This window comes from Oncorhynchus kisutch, linkage group LG10 (assembly GCF_002021735.2).
Source record: "Oncorhynchus kisutch isolate 150728-3 linkage group LG10, Okis_V2, whole genome shotgun sequence".
In the NCBI taxonomy this organism is placed as follows: domain Eukaryota; kingdom Metazoa; phylum Chordata; class Actinopteri; order Salmoniformes; family Salmonidae; genus Oncorhynchus; species Oncorhynchus kisutch.
In genome coordinates this window covers 56,099,741-56,122,775 of record NC_034183.2, presented here as the reverse complement: position 1 = coordinate 56,122,775, position 23,035 = coordinate 56,099,741, and the positions used below count along the sequence as shown (strand labels likewise).

Below are 23,035 nucleotides of genomic sequence, written 5' to 3'. Positions count from 1 at the left end.
CATTGTACCATCTTTAAGTCTATGCTGATGAATTGAGAAATCTAAATTGAGAAAACATTGTACTCTCTGTATCTGTGAAAGCGGAATCATTTGTTTTGAAGGAATGGAATAGTTACGAGATGTGGATTTCACAAATATTCAAAGAAAATATAGCATGACTAAAAACAGAATGACTCTTATACAGCAAGGAGATTGTAAAACATGATCAAAGCAGGAGCATTTATTACAGTGTTCATACATTTGTATTGTATTTCATGTTTCTATTTGGTGTAAGTACATACAGGCTACACCATTCACAGCTTTTAATGTGGCCAATTTAGACTGTAATCATGTCTAAACAAATAGAACATGGATTGCAATGAAAAACAATGCAAGCATTTAATATCGATTTGCTTGAGGTACACATAATGCTTCATTATCCATAGAGGAAAACAGAGAAACAGTAGGAACTAATCTCTCTTTCGTATGTATGAATTACATTTGCTTCCACATTGATTTATCCCCCAACTTAGTCCCAGAGACAAAGTTGAACATAATATTTGCGGCACTGGCAAATGGTTTCCTGTTATCCCTGAGATAAATCTCTCAAGGCAGGGGCATTTCTGGTCTACTACAAATGATCACAAGGAATCGTATAATTAATCACTATTCCCTTCAATGAACAGCCTCTAACCTTAAGAAAGAAAAGGAATGAGTGTGTTGCACACAACGCAGAAGTGGAAGTGAATGCTAAGGAATGGAACTCAAGGCAGGCACACAGTTTGGAGCACACAAAATAAATGTATGACAAAACAATACCCCAGGCACCAGCAGTATTAATGATATGCAGTGAACTCATTATTAAAGTTCCAAAACAGCTCCTGGAGTAACACAGATGGAGCCAATTAGGCAATGAGCATACTTGCTCACTTGCCGTTACATCTTCCGTTTCTTTTATCTTGCACATATTACTCCACGGATGAAATAAGCTGTATGTTTCTCCTCGCTACATAATATCCAGTGATAATAACAGTTATTTTCACTTGTAATTTCAAATAATTTATTGCTCCATGAATACCAAATGTTCTTTTACACTTTCCTTGAGTACCTCATTTGTGTTGCAGTAGGTGCAGAGAGTTCAGTATTAACAGAGCTGAGCTAACTGCTGCTTTGTGTTCACAGAGACCTGATGCCTTCGACGCTGGAGGGACAAATCACCATGGAGAAGACACCCAGCTACTTTGTGACTAGCCACGCCCCCAAACGCATCCACACGATGGCCAGGGACATCAAGTTAATCATTGTGGTTCGCAACCCTGTCACCAGGGCTATTTCAGACTACACACAGACTCTGTCCAAGAAACCTGAGATCCCAACCTTTGAGGTTTTGGCCTTTAAGAACCGGACGCTGGGCCTAATAGATGCGTCGTGGAGTGCTCTACGTATAGGGATCTACGCGCTCCACTTGGAGACATGGATGCAGTACTTCCCTCTCGCCCAGATGCACTTTGTCAGTGGAGAAAGACTTATTGTTGATCCCGCTGGCGAGATGGGCAAGGTACAGGACTTTCTTGGGCTCAAGCGGATCGTCACGGATAAACACTTTTACTTCAACAAAACGAAGGGATTTCCTTGTCTCAAGAAACCAGAGGACAGCAGCACCCCGAGATGTCTCGGCAAATCTAAGGGGAGAACTCACCCTAAAATTGACCCGGACGTTATCCGCCGACTGCACAAGTTCTTCAAACCCTTTAACATGATGTTCTACCAAATGACTGGCCAGAACTTTGAGTGGGAGCTGGAGGAGGGCAGTGACTCTCGGGGCTCTCAGAACTAACAGACTGTTGCCTCACGTCAGAGCCACAGCTACACCACCAGCCTTTCTCAATAACACATCCACTGTCTGTCCCTACCGCTTCATCCTCCGAGAGAGTGCTTGAGTACGTCAATCAATCATGGCTGTCTTTGAGAAGGTGTCTGTATCCATAGGGAAAAAAAGAGTTTACCGATATGCTTCTATTCTCGCCCTCAAAACGAATGTCGTTGATGGTGGCAAAACATTATTGTACATACTATACATAAAATGATATTTATATTTGTGAAGAGGAGAGGATTTATTCCTTTTGTTTTGAAAACATAGAGCTGATACATGAATCATGTCGACTATGACGATGCATGCGATAAGTTAAGTGTCCTTACCTCCTGAGCCCTGAGGGTGTATTCTGCCTGCTTCTTCTCCTTTTACTTTTCATGCAGTTTGTTGCCCTTTCACCCACACACACCAGCGTACAGTACAAAACAGTCATACTACTCAGATGACTGAGGCCATGAAGTATTCTGGATGATTTATTTCAACACTCTGTAGTGAGATAAAAAAAAAGAAAAGAAAAATGAATCTTACAGTACAATTATCCCTTGTCCGTGTATGTATTATAAATGGAGACAATCCCTTCTTTGTCAATCCAAGTTTACCAAAGCAGAGCTTTAATTTCGTCAGAGTCAATATTGTTGTTGACCTGCGCTCGTAGGTAACATGTTTTAAACAAATGTACAGTACATATATTTCAAATAGTTTTTGTATATCATCCTTTGTGAGGCTGGAATTGGCATATGGTGTATCAACTAGAATGTATTTCTCACACACATCAAGGGGATTACTGCAAATGTCCCACCCATGTAAAGTATCCTATGCCCACTAATCTGAAGTAACAGTATTTTGAGGTGTACACAAAGTATATTATAAATGGAGGAAAACTATTCTAAAAACTATTTTATATAGAGCTATTATATGATAAATGTGACAGAACTACTACGAAAACAAACTTTGCAGTGAGATTTGCGAGCCAATGGGGTTCTCCTGTTATTGTTAAGTCGATGAGGTGAAGAACAACAGAGGAGGACCCAACAGAAGGGAGTTAACAAACATCTGGTGCCACACAGTCTTCTGTCATTAAGAGACAAATGGGTTAATTAAGTAAGCCTGGAACATCATTGTCAATGTCAAATTGAGGATTTGCTTCAGACAAAATGTTATTATGCACAGTTTTACCCAGTAAATCTCCCATATTGTTTTGACAGTATCATGTATCTGACTGGAATATGTCTACTTGTTAAGGAAACATTATGTACATCATCGCATTGCAACCCACTTGTGCTCATCTTCATCCAGGTTTGTATACATGGCACGGATTATAATAACAAGAGTTTTACAGTCCTTTTCTGCTTTTCTATAAATGTTACTTTATGTTTCACTCCATGAAATAAGAACCGTCATCCTTTTTGCATAGCTTGCTGTGCTTCTGTCTGCTGTCTTACTACTGTCTCTGGACTTTTCATCAATTGAGACAATCAATACAGTCAATGAGTCAATAAATACAGTCTTCTACACATCAATGGTCGCCCACAGCTATAATGCATTACACTGTTCATCTTCCCTGTTTCCTGGTCGGCCATGACAGGCTGGATTGGTTCACTCTCTGCCGGCCCCCCTGTCACCCAGGGGAAGCTGGGTGCAGCAGCTCGTTACACAGAGCAATTGATTCAATCAAGGTAAGAACTCTACTTCCCGTTCCAGCACTGAGCATGAACACTTACCTCAGAGCCTCAGTTTTCCAGTCACACCTTCCACTGAGGCTTCCCTGTGCCGATATCCCCTGGTGTCTTCCTCTGAACCTCTGTCTCTCTCTCCGTCCCCGGAGCACACTCTCTCATTCCTCACATGATTCTCTCTGTCTAGCACTACTCTCTTTGTTCAGTTTAGAACAGAGATGCGGGGTCATAAATAAGATTGTTTATAGTTTGACTACTTTTGGGAAAATGGTAGGTCGCGTCAAATCATCAAATTTGAATGGGATTCTGCTGCCTGTCTTAATAGTGTTGTTTTTTTACTCAGATGAAGAAACTGCATTGAATGCATATGCTTAGAGGTGGAGAAATGGGATTTCTTGCAAAAAGAATACTTTCCATTTGCCAAATAAACACAAACAAAATATTCTAGCTAGCGAATCACTATATTGCACACAAAAGCAATTCTTTTTCTGGCAACTCATTTAAACATTTTCCATTCTAAATATGTAGCAAACCTTCAGATATTGCTTGCAGAAGTTCTTTCCTTTTAATTAGGGTCCATGCTATTAAAGTTTTTTGAAATTCTGCTGAGTCAGTGTGCTTGAGAAACTAGGGCTGCACAACTAAGAGATTAAACAAGAGGGTTGAGAGGAAAAACATATCAATCATACTTTTAGGGAACACCTACTTGGTTTCTCAGTAAAAACCAAATCTAATAAAAAGATGTAAACCCTGGATTTGACAAAGTGGCAACAACAACTTTGGTATATGTAGAAGTACATACAGATGTAGGATCCTAATTTGAGCCAGTTTCTACAGAAGGATAACAATCCTGCCGCAACAGTGACATTTTTTGTAGGGAAGTTTTAAATGTCCTGATTTTCAAGGAAGTTATCATGCAACAGGGTGATCAAAGATCGATCCAACGTTTGTGTGCCTCAAATTCCCCTCAAACATTGTTCAGAGATGCCTAAAGTGTCATGAAAACAGATACAAATGTTAACAAAGCATGTAAGTATCTTCTCTTTGTGCACCAAAGTACAGGCCACAGTCGGTGGAGTAGTGCAGTGCTTTGAGACGCCTTGCGAGAGTTCCATTGTATGAAAGGCATGCAAAGCTGTCCTCCACATGATTCTCCCTATGGGGGTCGTGGGGTGCTTTTGGCTCGGCGCGGCGGTGGTGTGAGGAGATAGAGGAGAGAGGAGCTCTACTTAGACAACGGGAGGAGCCTCGCCCACTCATCACAACCACTATTGTTACGCTGTCATCATGCTCCCCGAATGTACAAATGAAAATGAATGTCTGTCACTCAATACCTGTAAGGAGATAAAAGAGACCCTGTATAATTTCCTCGCGAGTGGCATCTGCAGTACTTCACAGTAGCCTACTGTCCAATGAAAAAAGCTCTTTATACATATAGCCTAGCTCGCAGAATGACGGAGAAGAACATTAAGGCATGATCGTAAACAACAATGATGCAAATCTACCCTGGGAAAAACAATAAACTAAGGGCTGGATATCAAATCAAATGTATTTATATAGCCCTTCTTACATCAGCTGATATCTCAAAGTGCTGTACAGAAACCCAGCCTAAAACCCCAAACAGCAAGCAATGCAGGTGTAGAAGCACGTAGATACAATCCGGAGAGTGGAAGATCCGAGTTATAGTGAAATTGAAATGTAAAGGTAATTTCTGACAACATTCTGTTTGCAGTTTTTCGAAGACGTACTCTGTTTGTATATATTTTGAATCATGCATCGATGCAAGCTTTAACAGAAAGTATGCAAAGACATATGCCGCAACCACTTAAAAAAATTACCAAAATGTTATTGAAATCAAAGGCGGCCATTATTTGAGTTGAAGAGAGAAAATACACTTTGACTTTGAAATGTTGCCTATTCACATCTCATATGTTGCCTGACTACAATATTTTATCTTGATACGTTACTGAATATGCTGTGTTCAGTTTAGCATGTTTACCTGCCTTCGTACCGTAGATCGCAAGCCCATAATAAGTCAATAGGGCTAACTGGCGAGCTACTACTGTTACAATAGCTAGCCATGAAGAATTGTTAGCTAGCTACCCACAAAGAATTTACATCTATCTTGCATAATATTAGTTTTAGGTCATTTAGCCTTTTAAACTATCTGGTTAGCTACATTATTACGTTTCACATATAGCTAACTGACAGTTATGAAGTAAAACGGTTGCTTTGTGTATATGTTGTTTAGTCTACTGTTATCCATTGTCCTGGCTGGAAGAAGGTTCAGTGAATGGGGAGGTGTAGCCTGAGGTAATACAGTAGGGGGAGTATGAGTGCTTCTCAAATGTAATGTTTTATGCGTTCTCCACACTCTCGTCCTCACAAGAACGTATTCAAGAGAATGTCGCCAGAGCATGCACTCGGAGCATGAGAGTGTGGAGCGCGGTAGTATGCATATTGAGAAACACCCTCTGACAACTTGGGAACAGTGCCTTTAAATTTAAATCGTGCTATAGCGCGCATCTCCCACACTCCGGATTGAATCTAGCCCTTACACTCTCTCTCTCTCTCTCTCTCTCTCTCTCTCTCTCTCTCTCTCTAGTGAAATTGTTACATCATTTTGTTTTGTTATTCAAGATTGGGCCTTTTAAAAATATGAATTTGTCATCAAATATGTTAGGAGAAGGGTCCTTTTTAACACAGTACAGTAGTTTACCATGTCTAGAAAGAATCATAGTTGTTAGCTACGTTGCAGTCCAATCTTACTCTGACTGGCTAAAAGCGAAATGTAATCTCAAATGGAAACAAACAATTCCTGTAAAGTACAATAGAAAGCATCTCAACAGGATCCAGCATATCATTTACATGACCTAAACTGATCTTGTCGAGAGCCATTGAACGTGTATGATCCATCTATCACTGTAGGATTGTGTGTGTGTGTGTGTGTGTGTGTGTGTGTGTGGGGGGGGTCTAAATAGGTAAACTGTTGTTGTAGAGGAGGGGAAGGGGTGAGCTTGTTTTTCATCCTCGTCTCCGAGTATCAATTACAACACCATTTATAGTGCATGAAGGCCTGTATTGTCTGGGATCACCCTTCTGATGCCAGCAGGACAAAGTGTTGTCTATATAAAAAGCATTATTTTTCCAATCAATATCTCTCTGCATCCAATATGCTCCTCGTCCTAAAGGAGACTAATTTCTTGATCCATCATTGGTAATGGGCTCATTAATACACTGTTGATTCATTTTGTGCTGAGTGGATATTAACCTTTTGCCAGCAATCATTAATTATGTTTGTCAGAGGTGTAGTCAGTATGTATTGTGAATTAGATTCTTGGAGGCCACATAAACAAACCTCTTAAAGAGCGACTGAACACATTGATTCTGCATGGGTTTCTCTGTTGCTCATTAAGAAAAAAAGGGATTTCATTCTTGGGGATGTGGTTCGATGTGGCTGTTACTGATTTTTGTCCCCAATGAGACACCATAGAACAAAGACAGTATTACTTCCTCAAAATAGTCAGCATAAATCTAATATAACTCCAAGAAATCTGTAATGAATTTTGACGTGTTTTACCAAGGGTTTAGTCATACAATTTTATGTCTAGCTAAGATGTTTATTGCAATATTTGTTATGTAATTTTTTTTGCAATTAATCGTTTTATGTAAACAAAGTCAGATCCAATATCCTGATGGGCAGGCCTGTCTCACTGTCTGTGTGTTCTGAGGAAGGAATGGAGAGAGTGCAATCATTTCAGCTGTGTATCGTGCTAAGCCTGTCGCATGCTTCCCAGTCAAAACAGTTCGCACATATATTATGCCAACATTTTGTGACATTTTTGTTCGTTTTGGTGTGTGGCAGGGTTTTTTTCGTCTGTTCAAGCACATTTTTTTTTTCTTAAGGCAACTCGAAGTTCGGTAACCGAAGTCTACGCCCCTTCGTCGATGATTGGTCAACAGTACTACTCCTAGTAGGAGTGGGAACTATGGATGGGATTCTTCAATGATGTGGTTGTTGTCATTCAATGAGAGATGACTAGTTTTCATGCAAAAAAATTCACCTGAGAAATACTGCACCAAACATTTTAGTTCGATGTAAAATTGCGCGTCTAAGACCTCTGCAAAAAAGTCAAAATGAATTACAGATTTCTTGATTTATTAACTATGACTATTTTGAGGAAGTTGTTTGGCTATGTTGTTGCTACGGCATCTCAACGGTCATTTTGTTGCTTTTTTTTCTCGTTTTTTCAAGCGAAGGTCTTTTAAAGGAGTATGCGAGGCACCGATGTTCGCTTCGCCTAGCTTAGTTCTGCTGGGAGCAAACCGAATCTAGTATGCCGTGCCTTTAAGGGCAAGTGAGCATTGTCGGAATCAAAACCCAACCCTCAAGTAAAGTCATGAAGAATTCACTTACGAAACTGTTTTGGACAAGACTAACTTTATGAACGATATTATCCTTTACACTTTGTAGTCAATACATGTTTCTGACTATATTACAGATCACTGCATTTACTGTCTGTTGATTTCAGTTGCCATACCGATAGACTCGCTACTCTCTCCCTGTCCATGTTCTGTTTTCCTTTGTACACAATCATGTAAGTTTGCCCTGAAAGTGACAACAGTGGTCCCTCACGTTGCTTTGTTCAGTGATGCATGCCTTCGGGGGCAATTATTATGCTCTGAAAATTCTAAAACTCGTGGTACAGTAGGTGATCTAAATGTCTGGCCCGATGCAGCTGATAACTGCTTCATGTAAGGGGATAGGGTAATGTTAGGTGTAGACATGCTAGCGATTGGTCAATGTAAGGGTTTGAGGAAGCCTGGGGTGTTAAAACTCTGCAACTGGAATATAAACCACTTAAGTTCTCAAAATAACTTTTCACCAATTATACACTCACTAGATATCACATACGATGCAGAACTTCTTTCTTTTCTTAATTAGGCTTAGTGCCCATTGGTCAATAGCTCCTATTCTCCTATGAGGGTTTGGTCTCCACTCTCATTTGTCAGCAAAGTAAAAGATTCTCAGCCTAATTAGAAGGTATGTTTTTCATGAGAGTATTGAGGGTAACAATTATCAATGTTTGTTGATTTTTAAAGAAAGACATCTTGCTCGCTACAAGACACTCACTCCGACGTCATTGCAATGACATGGAAGGCCACAGTTGGGTGAGTTGGACAAGGTTGTTAATCTTTTATCAGATGTGTAATATGAATGACTTAATTATTGCATCTGAGCTCCTAGAGTGTGCGGCTCTCCTTTTGTTTTTCATATGCATGACCTAAAACTGATTCACTATTCCGACAGCCTTATTTCAATGTGTTTATGATCCATTTGTGCCATGGGGGAATGTCACTAATGAGAGACCTACTTCACGTTGTTCCTTGAATCATCTATTTTTTATGAAAGATAAAATTGTATTTTTATATGTTGTTTGACTATACACCTCTGACTGTAACCTAAGTGATACATTTATTCATGTGTTTTTTCACCAATCTATAATGTATACATTTGCGTTGTGATCACTATCAAAAGCCTTGCAATTTCCTCTCTATTTTTCTCTTGCATGCAATGAAAAGAAAAGACATCTCTGGAGAATTGTCTACATAATCTTCATATTCTGTGAGGTACGGTAATTTTGCATGAACAATAAACCCTAAGTAGGAGATGAATTAGTCCTGTGTAAGAGAGGAATTGTAATGTAGTCTGTGTGTAGCTGGTGTAGAGGAGTCAGGTGCAGGACAGCAGAAATGAGTAAATAAACGTATTTTACTCAAAATAGCCAAATACAATACAAAATAAGTGAGCCCACAATAAACAGACCGTTTACATAAAAACAATCACTCACAAACAAACAAGAGGGAACAGAGGGTAAAATAATGAACAAGTAATTGGGGGATTGAAACCAGGTGTGTAAGACAAAGACAAAACAAATGGAAAACGAAAAGTGGATCGGCGATGGCTAGAAGGCCGGTGACGTCGACCGCCGAACGCCGCCCGAACAAGGAGAGGGACCGACCTCGTCGGAAGTCGTGACGGGAATCTAAGTAGGAGATGAATCTGTTCCCACTAGGCCAAGTCAACCTGTCTCCCTTGGAGGTAACTGTACAGTAACAACTTCCTTCAAGTCACATGTAAAGACCAGCTTTCATTAGATTTGTCTAATCTCCCAACAGTTTCATTTACATGTAATCAGCTAACATCATTCACAAAAAAGTCTGAGGAATTAACTTTTGATAAAGGTTGGACAATTTCCATTTATCAGGTATGCATATTGTTTTGTATAGCCTTTTAATTTGAATGCTTATTGGGTTCGGGATTGCTGGTGTGTGGTTTGTAACGTAAACATATAGCACACGGTCAAGTATGCACAGTAGAATGGATTTTGTGTATTGGGAGGAGTTATCTGCCAGAATGTAACTATGGTCTGCTTTATGCAGTTTGTCATCCAAGCTCCCCCTCTTAGTGCAGATCATGCATTAAATTATTTGGAAAGCCTCCATTATTAAACAGCCTCCTGTCCTATTTCTGAAAGTGTTACTCGAAATGAACAATGGTAATGGAAACGCTTACCCTCATGGTTAACATTTATTTAGAATTGCCCCAGGTATTATTTGAATAATTGATCAAACTTTTCTGGGAGGTTTTATGCAGTTGTTAATCATAACACGTACATATTTGCTCAACATTGTTATGATTCTCCATTACCAGTGATACAACATGTGTTGATTTAGCTAGTTACTTACATTGTAAGACAATTCAATGCACAGGATTTACCACGATCATAGGGTTAGAAATCTCTGGTTGGCATTTCAGCGCATTTGCAGAAAAGGCATGTCACTCTGGACGTTTCCAATGCATATGTATTCCACGTGTTTTGCAAGTGACAGAGTGAGAAGGGTACAACATGTTCAAGAACCTAATTTCGAAAGCCTACAGGCAATACAAGAGGTGACACGAGCTGAGGTGCACAGGCAAAGTTTAAACGTATTAGAGCTCTAGTCAATCTGTTAAACTGACACAAAAGCTGAGGTACACAGGCAAAGTTTAAACGTATTTGGGCTCTATACAATCTGTTAAGCTGACACAAAAACTGAGGTACACAGGCAAAGTTTAAACGTATTAAGGCTCTAGTCAATCTGTAAAGCTGAAGCATTACAGGTTCCGCGATAGAAATTTCAAAGGTAATTTCAGATTGAGCCAACATATGGAGAGTTTACCGTGAATGCAGTCTCCACTAAAGCGGGAACATTGCCTTTAAATTTCAATCACGCTGTAAAGCTGAACTTCCACGATGCGGATTGAATGGAGAGATAACCTGACAGAAGGCAGGATGCTAAAAGTTGCACCAGGTTTTCTCATGTTTGGACATTGGACTGTTGTTCTGTTCCATCCTAACTCTGACACCACATAAATGATGCAAAAATAAAGTAATGTCAGTTCTCTGAGGGAAGAGTGCATAATGCATGCTTACTTGACAACCCCCACACACCTAGCACAAACAAACAAGGTAAGAAGTGTTGTCAGTGAACAGAATCGGTGACCGCGTCTTACCATCTCAACATTGGTGGCTGTCATCTATGTTTGTTGATCCACATTTTACCAGTCATTATTATATTTTCCTTGTTAGCTCAACAGCTTTGAAGATTTGCATGCAAACTGTCATACATTTGTATGAATGGCATAACTGGAAAACCTTGAGACCGTGAGTGGCATGGGCAAATGTGTGGCTGAAGGACCCTTCAGCACCATGGACAGGGCCACAAACTTTTCTTCATGGGGTCCGACACATAACGAACAATACATTACAGACAAAAGTACCTTACAATTTACATACATTTACATGTCTTACATTAGCAAAGACATTACAGACTTATATATATAAAAAACTAAAGACACAAACACACACACAAAATAAACAATAATGTGTGGGTGTGTGTAGAGTGCATGTGTGTGTGTGTGTGTGTGTGTGTGTGTGTGTGTGTGTGTGTGTGTGTGTGCATCCATCAGTTACACATACACTACATGACCAAAGGTCATGCTCATCAAACATCTCATCAAACATCTCATTCCAAAATCATGGGCATTAATATGGCGTTGGTCTGCTATTGGCTGCTATTGTAGGAAGGCTTTCCAATAAAAGTTGTAACATTGCTGCGTGGACTTGCTTCTATTCAGCCACAAGAATATTAGTGAGGTCGGGCACTGATGTTGGGCGATTCGGCCTGGCTCGCAGTCGGCATTCCAAATCATCCCAAAGGTGTTTGATGGGGTTGAGGTCAGGGCTCTATGCAGGCCATTCAAGGTCTTCCACACCAATCTCGACAAACCATTTCTGTATGGACCTTGCTTTGTTCATGGGGGCATTGTCATTGTCACAAAGTTGGAAGCACATAATCATCTAGAATGCCATTGTATGCTGTAGCGTTAAGATTTACCTTCACTGGAACTAAGGGGCCTAGCACGAACCATGAAAGACAGCCACAGACCATTATTCCTCCTCCACCAAACTTTACAGTGGGCACTATGCATTCGGGCAGGTTGCATTCTCCTGGCATCTGCCAAACCCAGATCTGTCCGTTGGACTGTCAGAAGGTGAAGCGTGATTCATCACTCCAGAGAACGCATTTCCACTGTTCCAGAGTCCAATGGCGGCGAACTTTAAACGACTCAAGCTTACGCTTGGCATTGTGCATGGTGATCTTGGGCTTGTGTGCGGCTGCTCTGCCATGGAAACCCATTTCATGAAGCTCCCGATGAACAGTTTTTGCACTGACGTTGCTTCCAGAGGCAGTTTGGAACTCGGTAGTGAGTGTTGCAACCCAGGACAGACGATTTTACACACCACGCACTTCAGCACTCGGCGGTTCCATTCTGAGAGCTTGTGTGGCCTACCACTTTGCGGCTGGTCCGTTGTTGCTCCTCAACATTTTCCACTTCAAAATAACAGCACTCACAGTTGACTGGGGGAAAGTTGACCGGGGCAAACTGAGTTGTTGGAAAGGTGGCATCCTATGACGGTGCCACGTTGAAAGTCACTGAGATCTTCAGCAAGGCCATTCTACTGTCAATGTTTGTCTATGGTAATTGTATGGCTGTGTGCTCGATTTTATAGACCTGCCAGCAATGGGTGTGTCTGAAATAGCTGAATCCACTAATTTGAAGGGGTGTCCACATACTTTTGTATATATAGTGTACATGTCAGTACATACACACAACAAATGTGTTTGTTTTTTGCTGTTCACTTGCGCTATATGAGATTGAAGGGAATTCCATGCAATGATGGCTCTATATAATACTGTACATTTTCTTGAATTTGTTCTGGACCTGGGGACTGTGAAGAAACTCCCGGTGGCATTTCTAGTGGGGTCAGTATGTTAGAGCTATATGTAAGTTGATTATACAGACAATTTAGAATTTTCAACACATGAATATTTCTCACAAAAACAAGAATTGAGCCATACTGTTGGCACTAGCCTTCTGTGTATAATGAAGGGTAATATGTGCTGCTCTGTTCTGGGCCAGCTGCAGCTTTTCTAGGTCCTCCTTTGCAGCACTTGACCATATCACCGCCCAATAGTAAAGATTAGATAAAACTGGGGCATGCAGCACATGTTTGGTCAACTGTGTTTGGTCTGTCTGTGCATCTATCACAGACAGACCTCTCCCCATCTTTACAACAATTAAATCAATATGCCTTGACCATGACTGTTTACAGTCCAAGGTGAAACCAAGAGGTTTAGTCTCCTCAACTTGCTCAACAGCCGCGTCATTCATTACCAAATTCAGCTGAGGTCTAGAATTTAGGGAATGATTTGTACCAAATACAATGCCTTTAGTTTTAGATATGTTCAGGACTAGTTTATTACTAGCTACCTATTCCAAAACTGACTGCAACTCGTTGTTGAGGGTTGCAGGGATTTTGCTAGCTGTGGTTGCTGACGTGTATAATGTTGAATCATCAACGTACATAGACACACAGGCATTGTTTAATGCTAGCGGTCGATCATTGGTAAACATATAGAACAATATAGAACAGTATATAGAACAGTATGGGCCAAGAGATATACCTAGTTCAGAACCATGGACAAAGCCACCAACCTCAGCACAGGAGACAGATGCGCTCACTTCAGCACTGCAGCATTCAGTTTAGCACTGTGGAAAGCTGCACTCCCTTCAGCACCAGGCCAACCTGAAGACAGCACCACAGCTCTGCTCACCCAACACAGGATTACTAATCAGCACACCTGCAAGGCATTCCCTAATCAACTGACTGGCACAAGAGTGCAGGCTGGATCTCACTCAATTGGAGCAGTTAGGAAGACAGCCACAGCATGCCTACTCTCCCACTTGAAAGGCCTCTCAGAGGAAATTGCTGCCACTGTTTTGATGCAATTTCCCATCCTAGGGAGGAACTGCATGTTTAGGTTTCACCTCAGAAGAATGACAAAGGCTACGTATACATATTCACGAATTAGGTGTGGCAATTTCCACTTGGAGTTGATAAACATCAACAAATAGGGCACTGACAGCTGTCAGTGTAGCTTAGCTAGCTAGCTTGTAATCTAATGTTATCTGATGTAACTCTTTTCTTATTTTTTCTAAAAAGATTGGCCGGTTTTGGAACTGGATTTATCATATGCATTGATTTAGGGTAAACTTTGCCTCAGATGGAAGTCACTGGCCTATCTTTGACTTTGCCATCTATTGTTATTGCCAATTTTTTGGGGCACCTTCCATAAATTGCAGTTGCAAATCAGCCATAGAAACAGTTTGAAAGAATGAGATGAAGCTCGGGTAAGATAGCTTGAAAGATAACTGATATACACTCCCAGTAGGATGGGGAACTACTGTATGGATGGTATTCATTAATTAAGTGTTTGTCATTCAACAAGAGATGGCTAAGTTTTAATGCAATTTTTTTAACCTCAGAAATACTGTACCAAACCTCCTCTGCGTAAACGAGGAGCTCTTCTTGATTTATCTTTGATTAATTTACGCTATTTTGAGGAAGTGTACACTGGCTACATGTTGTTGCTATGGAGTCTCAAGAGGGACAAACAGTAATATTGCTTTTTTTCACATCAAAAACTATAAGGAGTTTTAAAGGAGTATGCGAGGAACAGGTGTTTGCCTCGCCTAGCCGAATTCTGCTAGGAGCAAACCGAACCTACTAGTATGCGGGCGCCTTTACACTTACACTATCTCTCCTTCTATAGACTCCTCAAAAGGAGAGTTACCAGTGAAGCCACGCCGCCACCGATGCAAGAGACTACAGATGGCTGCCATCTTTAACCACACTCTTGCTTTGTGGACTATGTCTCCAGAGACACTGAAGAGCTTAGCAATTGAAAGCTGTAAGAGTAAAAGCTCAAGTTAAAGCATCTGGAACTTGAACTCTTTTCTCGTGTGTTTACTCATTGTCGCTTGTGTATAGTGCCACACGCCACTCTTCTCAACATTTAATGGGGGCAGTTAATGCTGGGCAATTGAGTTAACAAGAACTTTTTGTCCCTCTTTCTTTTTGTGCAATAGTGAAACCATGTCTAACCCTGGAGGAGGAAACTTGGGAGAGGCTGGGACAACTCATAATCCTTCATGTTGTCAGCCAGCAGACCTCCAACACCATGGTGGAAGGAGGTGAGAAAGTTACACTGGTATACATATCATACCAGCCCAACAAATGCTAAGCACCCCTGTTATTATAATGATAACCATCTCTTGGGGGTACGATATTTGTGCATCTGTAACTTTCTCACTCATCATTATTCATGATTCATTATTCTATTCTATTCTTATTCATTATTCTATTCTTATTTACAATAAAAGTGACTCCAAAATGACACAATACATTATTTACCATTAATGTCTCTTGGGCACAAAATAATCTGAAACACAAGTAAAACAAACATTCAACAAGTGTGTAGAGTCGCAAGATTGATGTAGTCATTGCATGCAAAGAATACGGGACAAAATACTACAGTATACATTTGACTACTTTAATACACATATAAGTGAATTTGTCCCAGTACTTTTGTTCCCCTAAAATGGGGGGGGGGGGGGTTATGTACAAAAAGTGCTGTAATTTCTAAACGATTCACCCGATATGGTTGGAAATATGTTTGATTTCAAATCCAAATCCTTTTGGAGTATAGAGACTAAATTTGTTCTCAATATAAAATGTTTAAAATACAGAAATACATCCAGTATGATGCAAAAGAAAACTTCTACATTTAAGACAGGAGAAACAAACAGTTACCTTTTTCTCAACTTGTTTCTATTACTTTCTTACTTTCTAGCATGTCAAGATAACTTACAGAGTAGGTAGCTAGCTAGCCAGCTGTCTTTGTAGCCATAGCTTGTGCACCTTCCATTGTTTAGCTAAGTAGCTTGCTAGCTATGCACCTAGCCAGCAGGGCTAAGGGGCCAAGGGACACCCTACTCACAAGTGTTGATTAACAGATGAGCCAATGCCTACAGACCCAGGGGTGGTTGGTCAACCCTTCATTGCCACCTGTCAGACCTGAGCGATGACGGAAGTGAGGTACCCGCTTGCAAGTATCCAGTGCAGGTGGGCTCCCATAATCTACTCTGGACTCTGGTAGTGCCATGATTCGAATACGGACAGAATAGATTCCTGTATGGTCTCTTCGAAACCACAACACCATACCCCTCACCTGCATCCATAGGGACACCAGGCACAACACGACAGCCTGCATCCGGCTCAACACTGATTGTGGGGCATGGACTGTCATTGCAGGGGTGATGCCAGAATTGATGGCCCCTCTACTCCTGGATCGAAACTACCCCAGATTTTTACAGTTTTTAAGGCTGCTGGGGTAAGCAAAAATCCCTCTTGCACTGTTGCTGGTGTTCACATAAACACAAGCCTTTGCTGCCTGTTGAGAAGGGGAAACATACTAACACCCATTCTTGCCACTAGAGGTCAATGGAGGTGCTGCAGGGTGATGCCCCACAACCAGACCAGCCTGACCACAACAAAGATCTCGCCGATGTTGAAGGTGAGCCTCCCTACCTATCAATGACTTCTCCATTTGGTTGCAGGGCCATTTCGGCACTACCCAACTGAGTGACCAAAATCTTGCCAAGTGCCCTAGAATGGTCCAGGAGGTGGATGGTAAAGCCCTGGGAGACCGGCCTTTGGTGACTCCTTACTTTGCCCTTTGTCAAGGGCTACTCTATTGGGTTACAGAAGTAGGTGAAAGTCTTACATCACAGCTCCTAGTGCTGTATGTTGCAGTTCTTCTCCTGCTGGTCCACTGTCATGTCTTGGGTGCTCATCTGGGCAAGGAAAAGACAAGGCAACAAATTGTACAGAGGTTTTACTGTCCCGGAATCTACACGGCTGTCACACACTACTGTCAGAGGTGTCCCACCTGCCAGTGGACTGCACCAGTAGGGTGTACCCAAGCTCCTCTCATTCATTGAGACCCCATTTGTTGGACCCCTCCCAAATTCTGTGTGAAGATACTGAGATATCCTGTTGGTGGTAGACTATGCCACCAGGTAACCTGAGATGATTCCCCTGCGAATCATTACCACCAAGGCCATAGCTTAGGAGTTGGTACATTTCCCCCATTCAAGCTATTCTATGCTCACCGCCCAAGAGTACTCCTCAATGTTGCCATGGAAGCCTGGGAAGACCCAGCGTCTGCCCTGGTAGAACATGTGGTTGGGATGTAGACCAGGATCACCTGGGTGATGCCCATTGTGCACTAGCATGAGCAAGAGTCACAAAGAGCAGAGGACTTACAGCTGCCCTGCAGAAGCACATGAGTTCAATCATGGTGACTGTGTGATCATCCTTCTCCCCACCACAGAAAGTAAGTTCCTCACCCGGTGGCAGGGTCCCTACGAAGTTATGGATCAGCAATGTACTAGTAAAACCAACCAGATTGCCATAAGCAGGAGAAAGTGTATCACATCAACCTTTTGAAGAAGTGGGAGGAGGATGATGTTACTGTGTCCTTTGTCCCCACAGAGCTTCCCAGGAAATACCCTTAGATATCGTAAACATGGCGCAAGACTTTACTCCCCAATAAGAGGTGACACTTTGTTGATCAGTACATGGGTGTATTTTCCTCTTTCCCTAGAGGACAGATGTGGTAGAGCATGATAGGCGTACTCCACCTGGGAAGACTGTACACGTGAAGCCGTACAGGGTCCCTGAAGCTCATCACAAAGCCATCCGTGCTGAGGTCAAAAGGATGTGGGAGTTGGATGCCATATAGGAATCAAAATGTCCATGGGCCAACCCCATCATCCTGGTATCAAAGCCAGATGGTACACTGCGCTTCTGCAATGACTACCGATGACTAAATGAGGTGTCAGAGTTTGACTCCTATCCCATGCCAAGGTTTGATGAGCTCATAGAGTGGCCTGGATGAGCTTACTACATCACCACACTAGACCTTACCAAACTGCCTTCTCCAAAACTGATGGGCTCCTTTTGGCCTTCACGTGGCCCCGGCCAACTTCCATCCGCTGATGGACATTGTCCTACGGCCTCATCGGGACTTTGATCTGTTTGGAGACCTTGGAAGATTACTTGGAGAAGTTAGGCTGTGTCTTGGGTTCTCTCTGACAGACAGGCAGGCCTGATCGGCAACCCAAAGAACTGCTACATTTCAGAGAGTGAGGTGCAATATTTTGGATTCACCATTGGTCGAGGACTCATCAAACCACAGGAGAAGAATGTTGAGACAATCCACAACTTATCCAACCACCAAGACTCAGGTGAGAGCCTTCATGAGGCTGGCCAGTTACTACCAGCGGTTTATTCTGTAGTTTTCTGCTCGGGTGTCTACCCTGAAAGACATGACACGAAAGGCCAAGCCAGAGAAGGTTAACCCTTTGACGCGTATGAACACACGTGTGATCATTCTACAGTGGTCCCTGCAGTGTACGCTCAAACCGGTATGATTAGAAGACTTCATTAGAACGTCTAGATACAATTGACGCAACAGTCAGCGTTTGAGTTTGCAACACTGTTATTTCACAGAAACATTTTTGCACAACCGCAGTCTTTACAACTTTGTCCTCAATGTGAGAAGTTTATTTTTGGATGCAATGTTCAGAAATTCGCAGATGTAGCAACAGCATAACACAATTCTCGTCCAAATCGGAAAATGTCGGCTACATTAGTCCTAGCGCTAGTCATATTTATCCAACTCTCAGCTGATAGAAACCATCATATGAATGAGCTAATAGTAATTACTACTTACAATTCATCACATCATGGGTGAGCTCACCAGTGAACGAGATAATTAAGTAAAACACTTTCTAAAACTCAAAAGAAATCCCACGATGGGTAGAGTTTGTATGCGCTGCCATGTTTGTTTTTCTGTGTCAACCAAAGATAAGAAGAGGTGACAAGATGAGTTGGCTCTCTTTACACTGTGCATGTTGAAGGTGAATGGAGTGTGTCATCCACCATCTTTCACATCCGAAAGTTTACTCGAAAGACGAGTGAATCATCCCTTAACCTTGTTTTGCTATAACAACTTTGGTCTGACAAACGTTTACGTGACACCCAGAATGCATTGAATGATGTCAACAAACATGGCTCCACACATAGCCGGAAAATAAGTTAGCATTAGCTCATTATAATCAGTACAACCTTCAAAAAAGTATTTTACACACATCATATGTGTCCATTACAATATATGCCAGAATCAGAATGCATGATTTTATCACTAGTACTTGAAAACGTGAATAAATAAGTACCACATGAACCATTTTCTGATATTTATTGATACATGTGGCCTGTGCCTGTGTTATGATACATGTCATTTGTCGCCACAGATGGTTTGTTTACGTTTCTACCGTTGTGCTAGATGGAGTAGATAGCATACCTATCTAGTGGTTGTGTTGGGGACAACAGTTGTTGACAACTGTAGCATTGTAGCTAACCCTAAACCTTTTACTAACCTTAACCTCATTCTCTTAACCTCCTATGTTAATTCACTTAACCTGCTGCATTAGTTCTCCTAACAAGCCACATTAATTATCCTAACCTGCTATGTAAACAAACCATCTGGGGAGACAAATCATCAGTATCACCCACCTGCAGCAATCACGTCATCCCTGACACTCACTTGAAGCCATTCAGTGTTGTTGTTTATGTACTGTATGTAGCTAGTGGGCTAAGCTGTAGCATTAGCAATGACTTTCAAAAGGAGATGACTCACAAATGACAATGATTCTGAGTATGACAGTAAAGAATCAGATTCTGACAGTGACAGTGAGGAGCTGCTCCTTGCCCACCGGAGAAGTCCCAGGTCCCTCTGAAGACGCTGGTGGTGATGGAGGCAGACCGACAGTGGATGAAGTGTGGGAGGTCTGCGGTAGCTGGAAGGCCTCCAGCCATTTCACCCCTCCTGGCCCTGCAGTTGGCTTTGATGAGTCCCAGTCTGGAGTGCAAAGCCCCTTGCCATCTCCTTCTGAGGCAGAGTGCTTCAAACTGTTTCTGACAGAAGAGCTGTTGGAAGACATAGTGGACACGACCTGGGAGCTACAGGAGAAGAGAGAGGCACAGGTAAGGTGGACCACCTGACGGGAGAGAAAGATCAAACAAGACTGTGTGCTTGACTATAATCGCAAAATGGTGGCAGTGGATAAGTCAGACATGATAAACAGTTTTGTGGCATGCGCTGGGAAAGCCACCAAGTGGTTTAAGAATATATATTTTTTTACATCTGATCGACACTGCTGTCCTCTAAGCCACATAGTTGACCTCCAGCTAAATACAGTTCCATTATGCAATTACATTGACAATATCTCACCCACTTCCCCACTCCCTCATCCTCCCCACTCCCTCATCCTCCCCACTCCCTCATCCTCCCAACTCCCTCTCCAAATAGTATGTTGCTAGAATACAAAAGCGGTCCTCAATCTTCGGCACGAAAGATGTCCACTTCCAGTTCTGATGTTTGCAAGTTATGTCAAATACTGTGTATTTGTGTCATTTCTGAGAGTAAAGAATAAAGAGGAATTATTAGTAATTAGAATAAAATGTCAGGATAGCAATAAAACAATATTACAAGTAACATAATAACTGAAGTGCTCCACAAGGGTTTGACAACATTGCAGGTCAGGGCAGAGCTATGCGGGCCAAATGAATACACAGACCTATGCAATGGCCATGATAAGCCCTTGGCTAGAAGGGATCCAGCTGTTGTCAAATTAATGTCAGATTTGACATTTCGTAGCAGGTTAGGAGAACTTATGCAGAAGGTTAGGAGAATTCATGTAGCAGGTTAGGAGAATTAGGTTAAGGTTAGGAAAAGGGTTAGGGTTAGCTTAAATGCAAAAAGAAATCTACTTTCGACGTTCATTTGACTAAAGCTGCATCCCTTCTAACTATGACCAGAGCAGCTTCAAAAGATACAACACAAGATAATACTTCTTTGATGCTTCTTTGAATTAGCGTTGTTTCATGTTATTCAACTGTTACCATGCACCTGCAACAAAGATAGCTCTGATGTACAAGTGCCTTTTGAATTTTGAATCACAGAACTATCACAAATGTAACTACATAAGCACAATTGAGTATAACACCATAAAGTTTGTGAAATAAAGGTATCCGCAGTTATAAAGGAATACACATTATACATTATGCTTCATACACTGAACAAAATAAAAATGCAACTTGCAACATTTTTTGTTTTCTAAGTTACAGTTAAGTAATCAGTCAATTGAAATAAATTCATTAGGCACTAATCTTTGGATTTCACATGACTGGGAATACAGATTTGCATCTATTGGTCATAGATGCCATAAAAAAAGGTGAGGGTATAGATCAGAAAACCAGTCAGTATTTGTTGTGACCACAATTTACCTCTGCAGTGTGACACATCTCCTTCGCATAGAGTTGATCAGGCTGTGGAAAGTTGTCCCACTCCTCTTCAATGGCTGTGCGAAGTTGCTGGATATTGGCGGGAACTGGAACACAGTGTCATACACGATGATCCAGAGCATCACAAACATGCTCAATGTTTGACATGTCTGGTGAGTGTGCAAGTCATGGAAAAACTGGGACATTTTCAGCTTCCAGGAATTGTGTAAAGATCCTTGCGACATCAAGCTGAAACACGAGGTGATGGTGGTGGATGAATGGCTCAACAGTGGGCCTCAGGATATCGTCACGTTATCTCTGTGCATTTAAATTGCTATCAATAAAATGCAATTGGGTTCGTTGCCACCACCACCATATCAGAACCCCACCGCCACCATGGGGCACTGTTTACAACGTTTACATCAGCAAACCGCTCGCCCACATGACAAAATACACGCTGTCTGCCATCTTCCCAGTACAGTTGAAACCGTGATTCATCCATGATGGGCACACTTCTCCAGCATGCCAGTGGCCATCGAAGATGAGCATTCTGACATCACGAGCATGAAAAAAAACTCACGATGGGGTGACAATTAGAGATATTTGGAGCTCACAAGTGAAAAGGTTAAATGGAGTTCAGAATCTGAGAAAGCGTTCAAGGACCTTCAAACCTCCCTCTGTTCAAAGACATGTATGCCTAGTTCAGTTGGATTACTAATCAGCACACCTGCAAGGCATTCCCTAATCAACTCACCAGCACAAGAGTGCAGGCTGGACCTCACTCAACTGGAGCAGTTAAGACTTACCATCTACAGACTCCCCCGAAGGAGAGTTAGACCCTGCCAGTGAAGCCAAGACACCACTGACACAAGAGACTACAGGTGGCTGCCATCTTTAACCACCCTCTTGCCTGAACAACTGTGTGGACTGAAACTCCAGAGACACTGAAAATGTTAGCAATTAAAAGCTGTAAGACTAAAAGCTAAATTAAAAGCATTTGAAACATGAACTCTGTTTACTCATTGCCGCTTGTGTAGTCTGGCACACTTCACTCTTCCCGACAAACGCATAAAATCTGGAGACACCATTATTGAAATAAGCAGGTAGTGTTGGTGCTTCCCCTGGGGAATAAGGCTTGTGTAGATTGTGGGTAATGAACCTTCTGGTGATTATAGTGCTGTTTGCAGGTATTCACAGACTCCTGTCCATGCTGTCAAACAGCCCCAATATGTTAATGCCTTCAACAAACAAGACTTAACACGCTCTACCACAGCGCAATTTGTGCATATGCAACAGAAGCCTGCACACAAAGATTTACTTTCTCATCAAGCAAAGGTCAGAACAGAGAGAAACATTGGTTTCATACTTCAAGAGACTCCCTCCCATAGGGAATACTATGAATGGTTTATTAATTTAAAGCGGCAGCGCAATCAAAACGTGATTTCCCAGTTTAAAAAATATATATTTCCACACTATTGAGGTTGGAATAATACTGTGAAATTGTGAACATCATGATAATGCTCTTTTTGTGTAAGAGCTGTATGGAAAGACTGCCTGAAATGTCAGCTTGTTTTGCATTGGTGAGAGTTTTGCACTGCTTGTTGACATCAACAGGCGGTATAAGTTAAAGGTCCAGTATGTTCCGC

At 41.7% G+C, this 23,035-nt stretch overlaps 1 protein-coding gene and 1 long non-coding RNA gene across 2 annotated transcripts in view; both read left to right on the top strand.

Annotated features, from left to right (window-relative positions):
- LOC109897604 (heparan sulfate glucosamine 3-O-sulfotransferase 4-like) overlaps positions 1-3,366 on the top strand; it is an 89,523-nt gene extending 86,157 nt beyond the window's left edge. Inside the window, exon 2 of the mRNA XM_020492121.2 lies at positions 1,162-3,366. Within this exon, the coding sequence (XP_020347710.1) occupies positions 1,162-1,816 (655 nt within the window). The 3' untranslated portion in view covers positions 1,817-3,366. The remainder of the gene's footprint in view (positions 1-1,161) is intronic.
- Positions 3,367-13,852: 10,486 nt separating this feature from the next.
- Positions 13,853-15,343, top strand: LOC109897650 (uncharacterized). The gene is made up of 3 exons (XR_002256251.2): positions 13,853-14,010; positions 14,752-14,889; positions 15,068-15,343. It is a non-coding gene; the product is annotated as an uncharacterized LOC109897650 (long non-coding RNA).
- Positions 15,344-23,035: the final 7,692 nt, after the last annotated feature.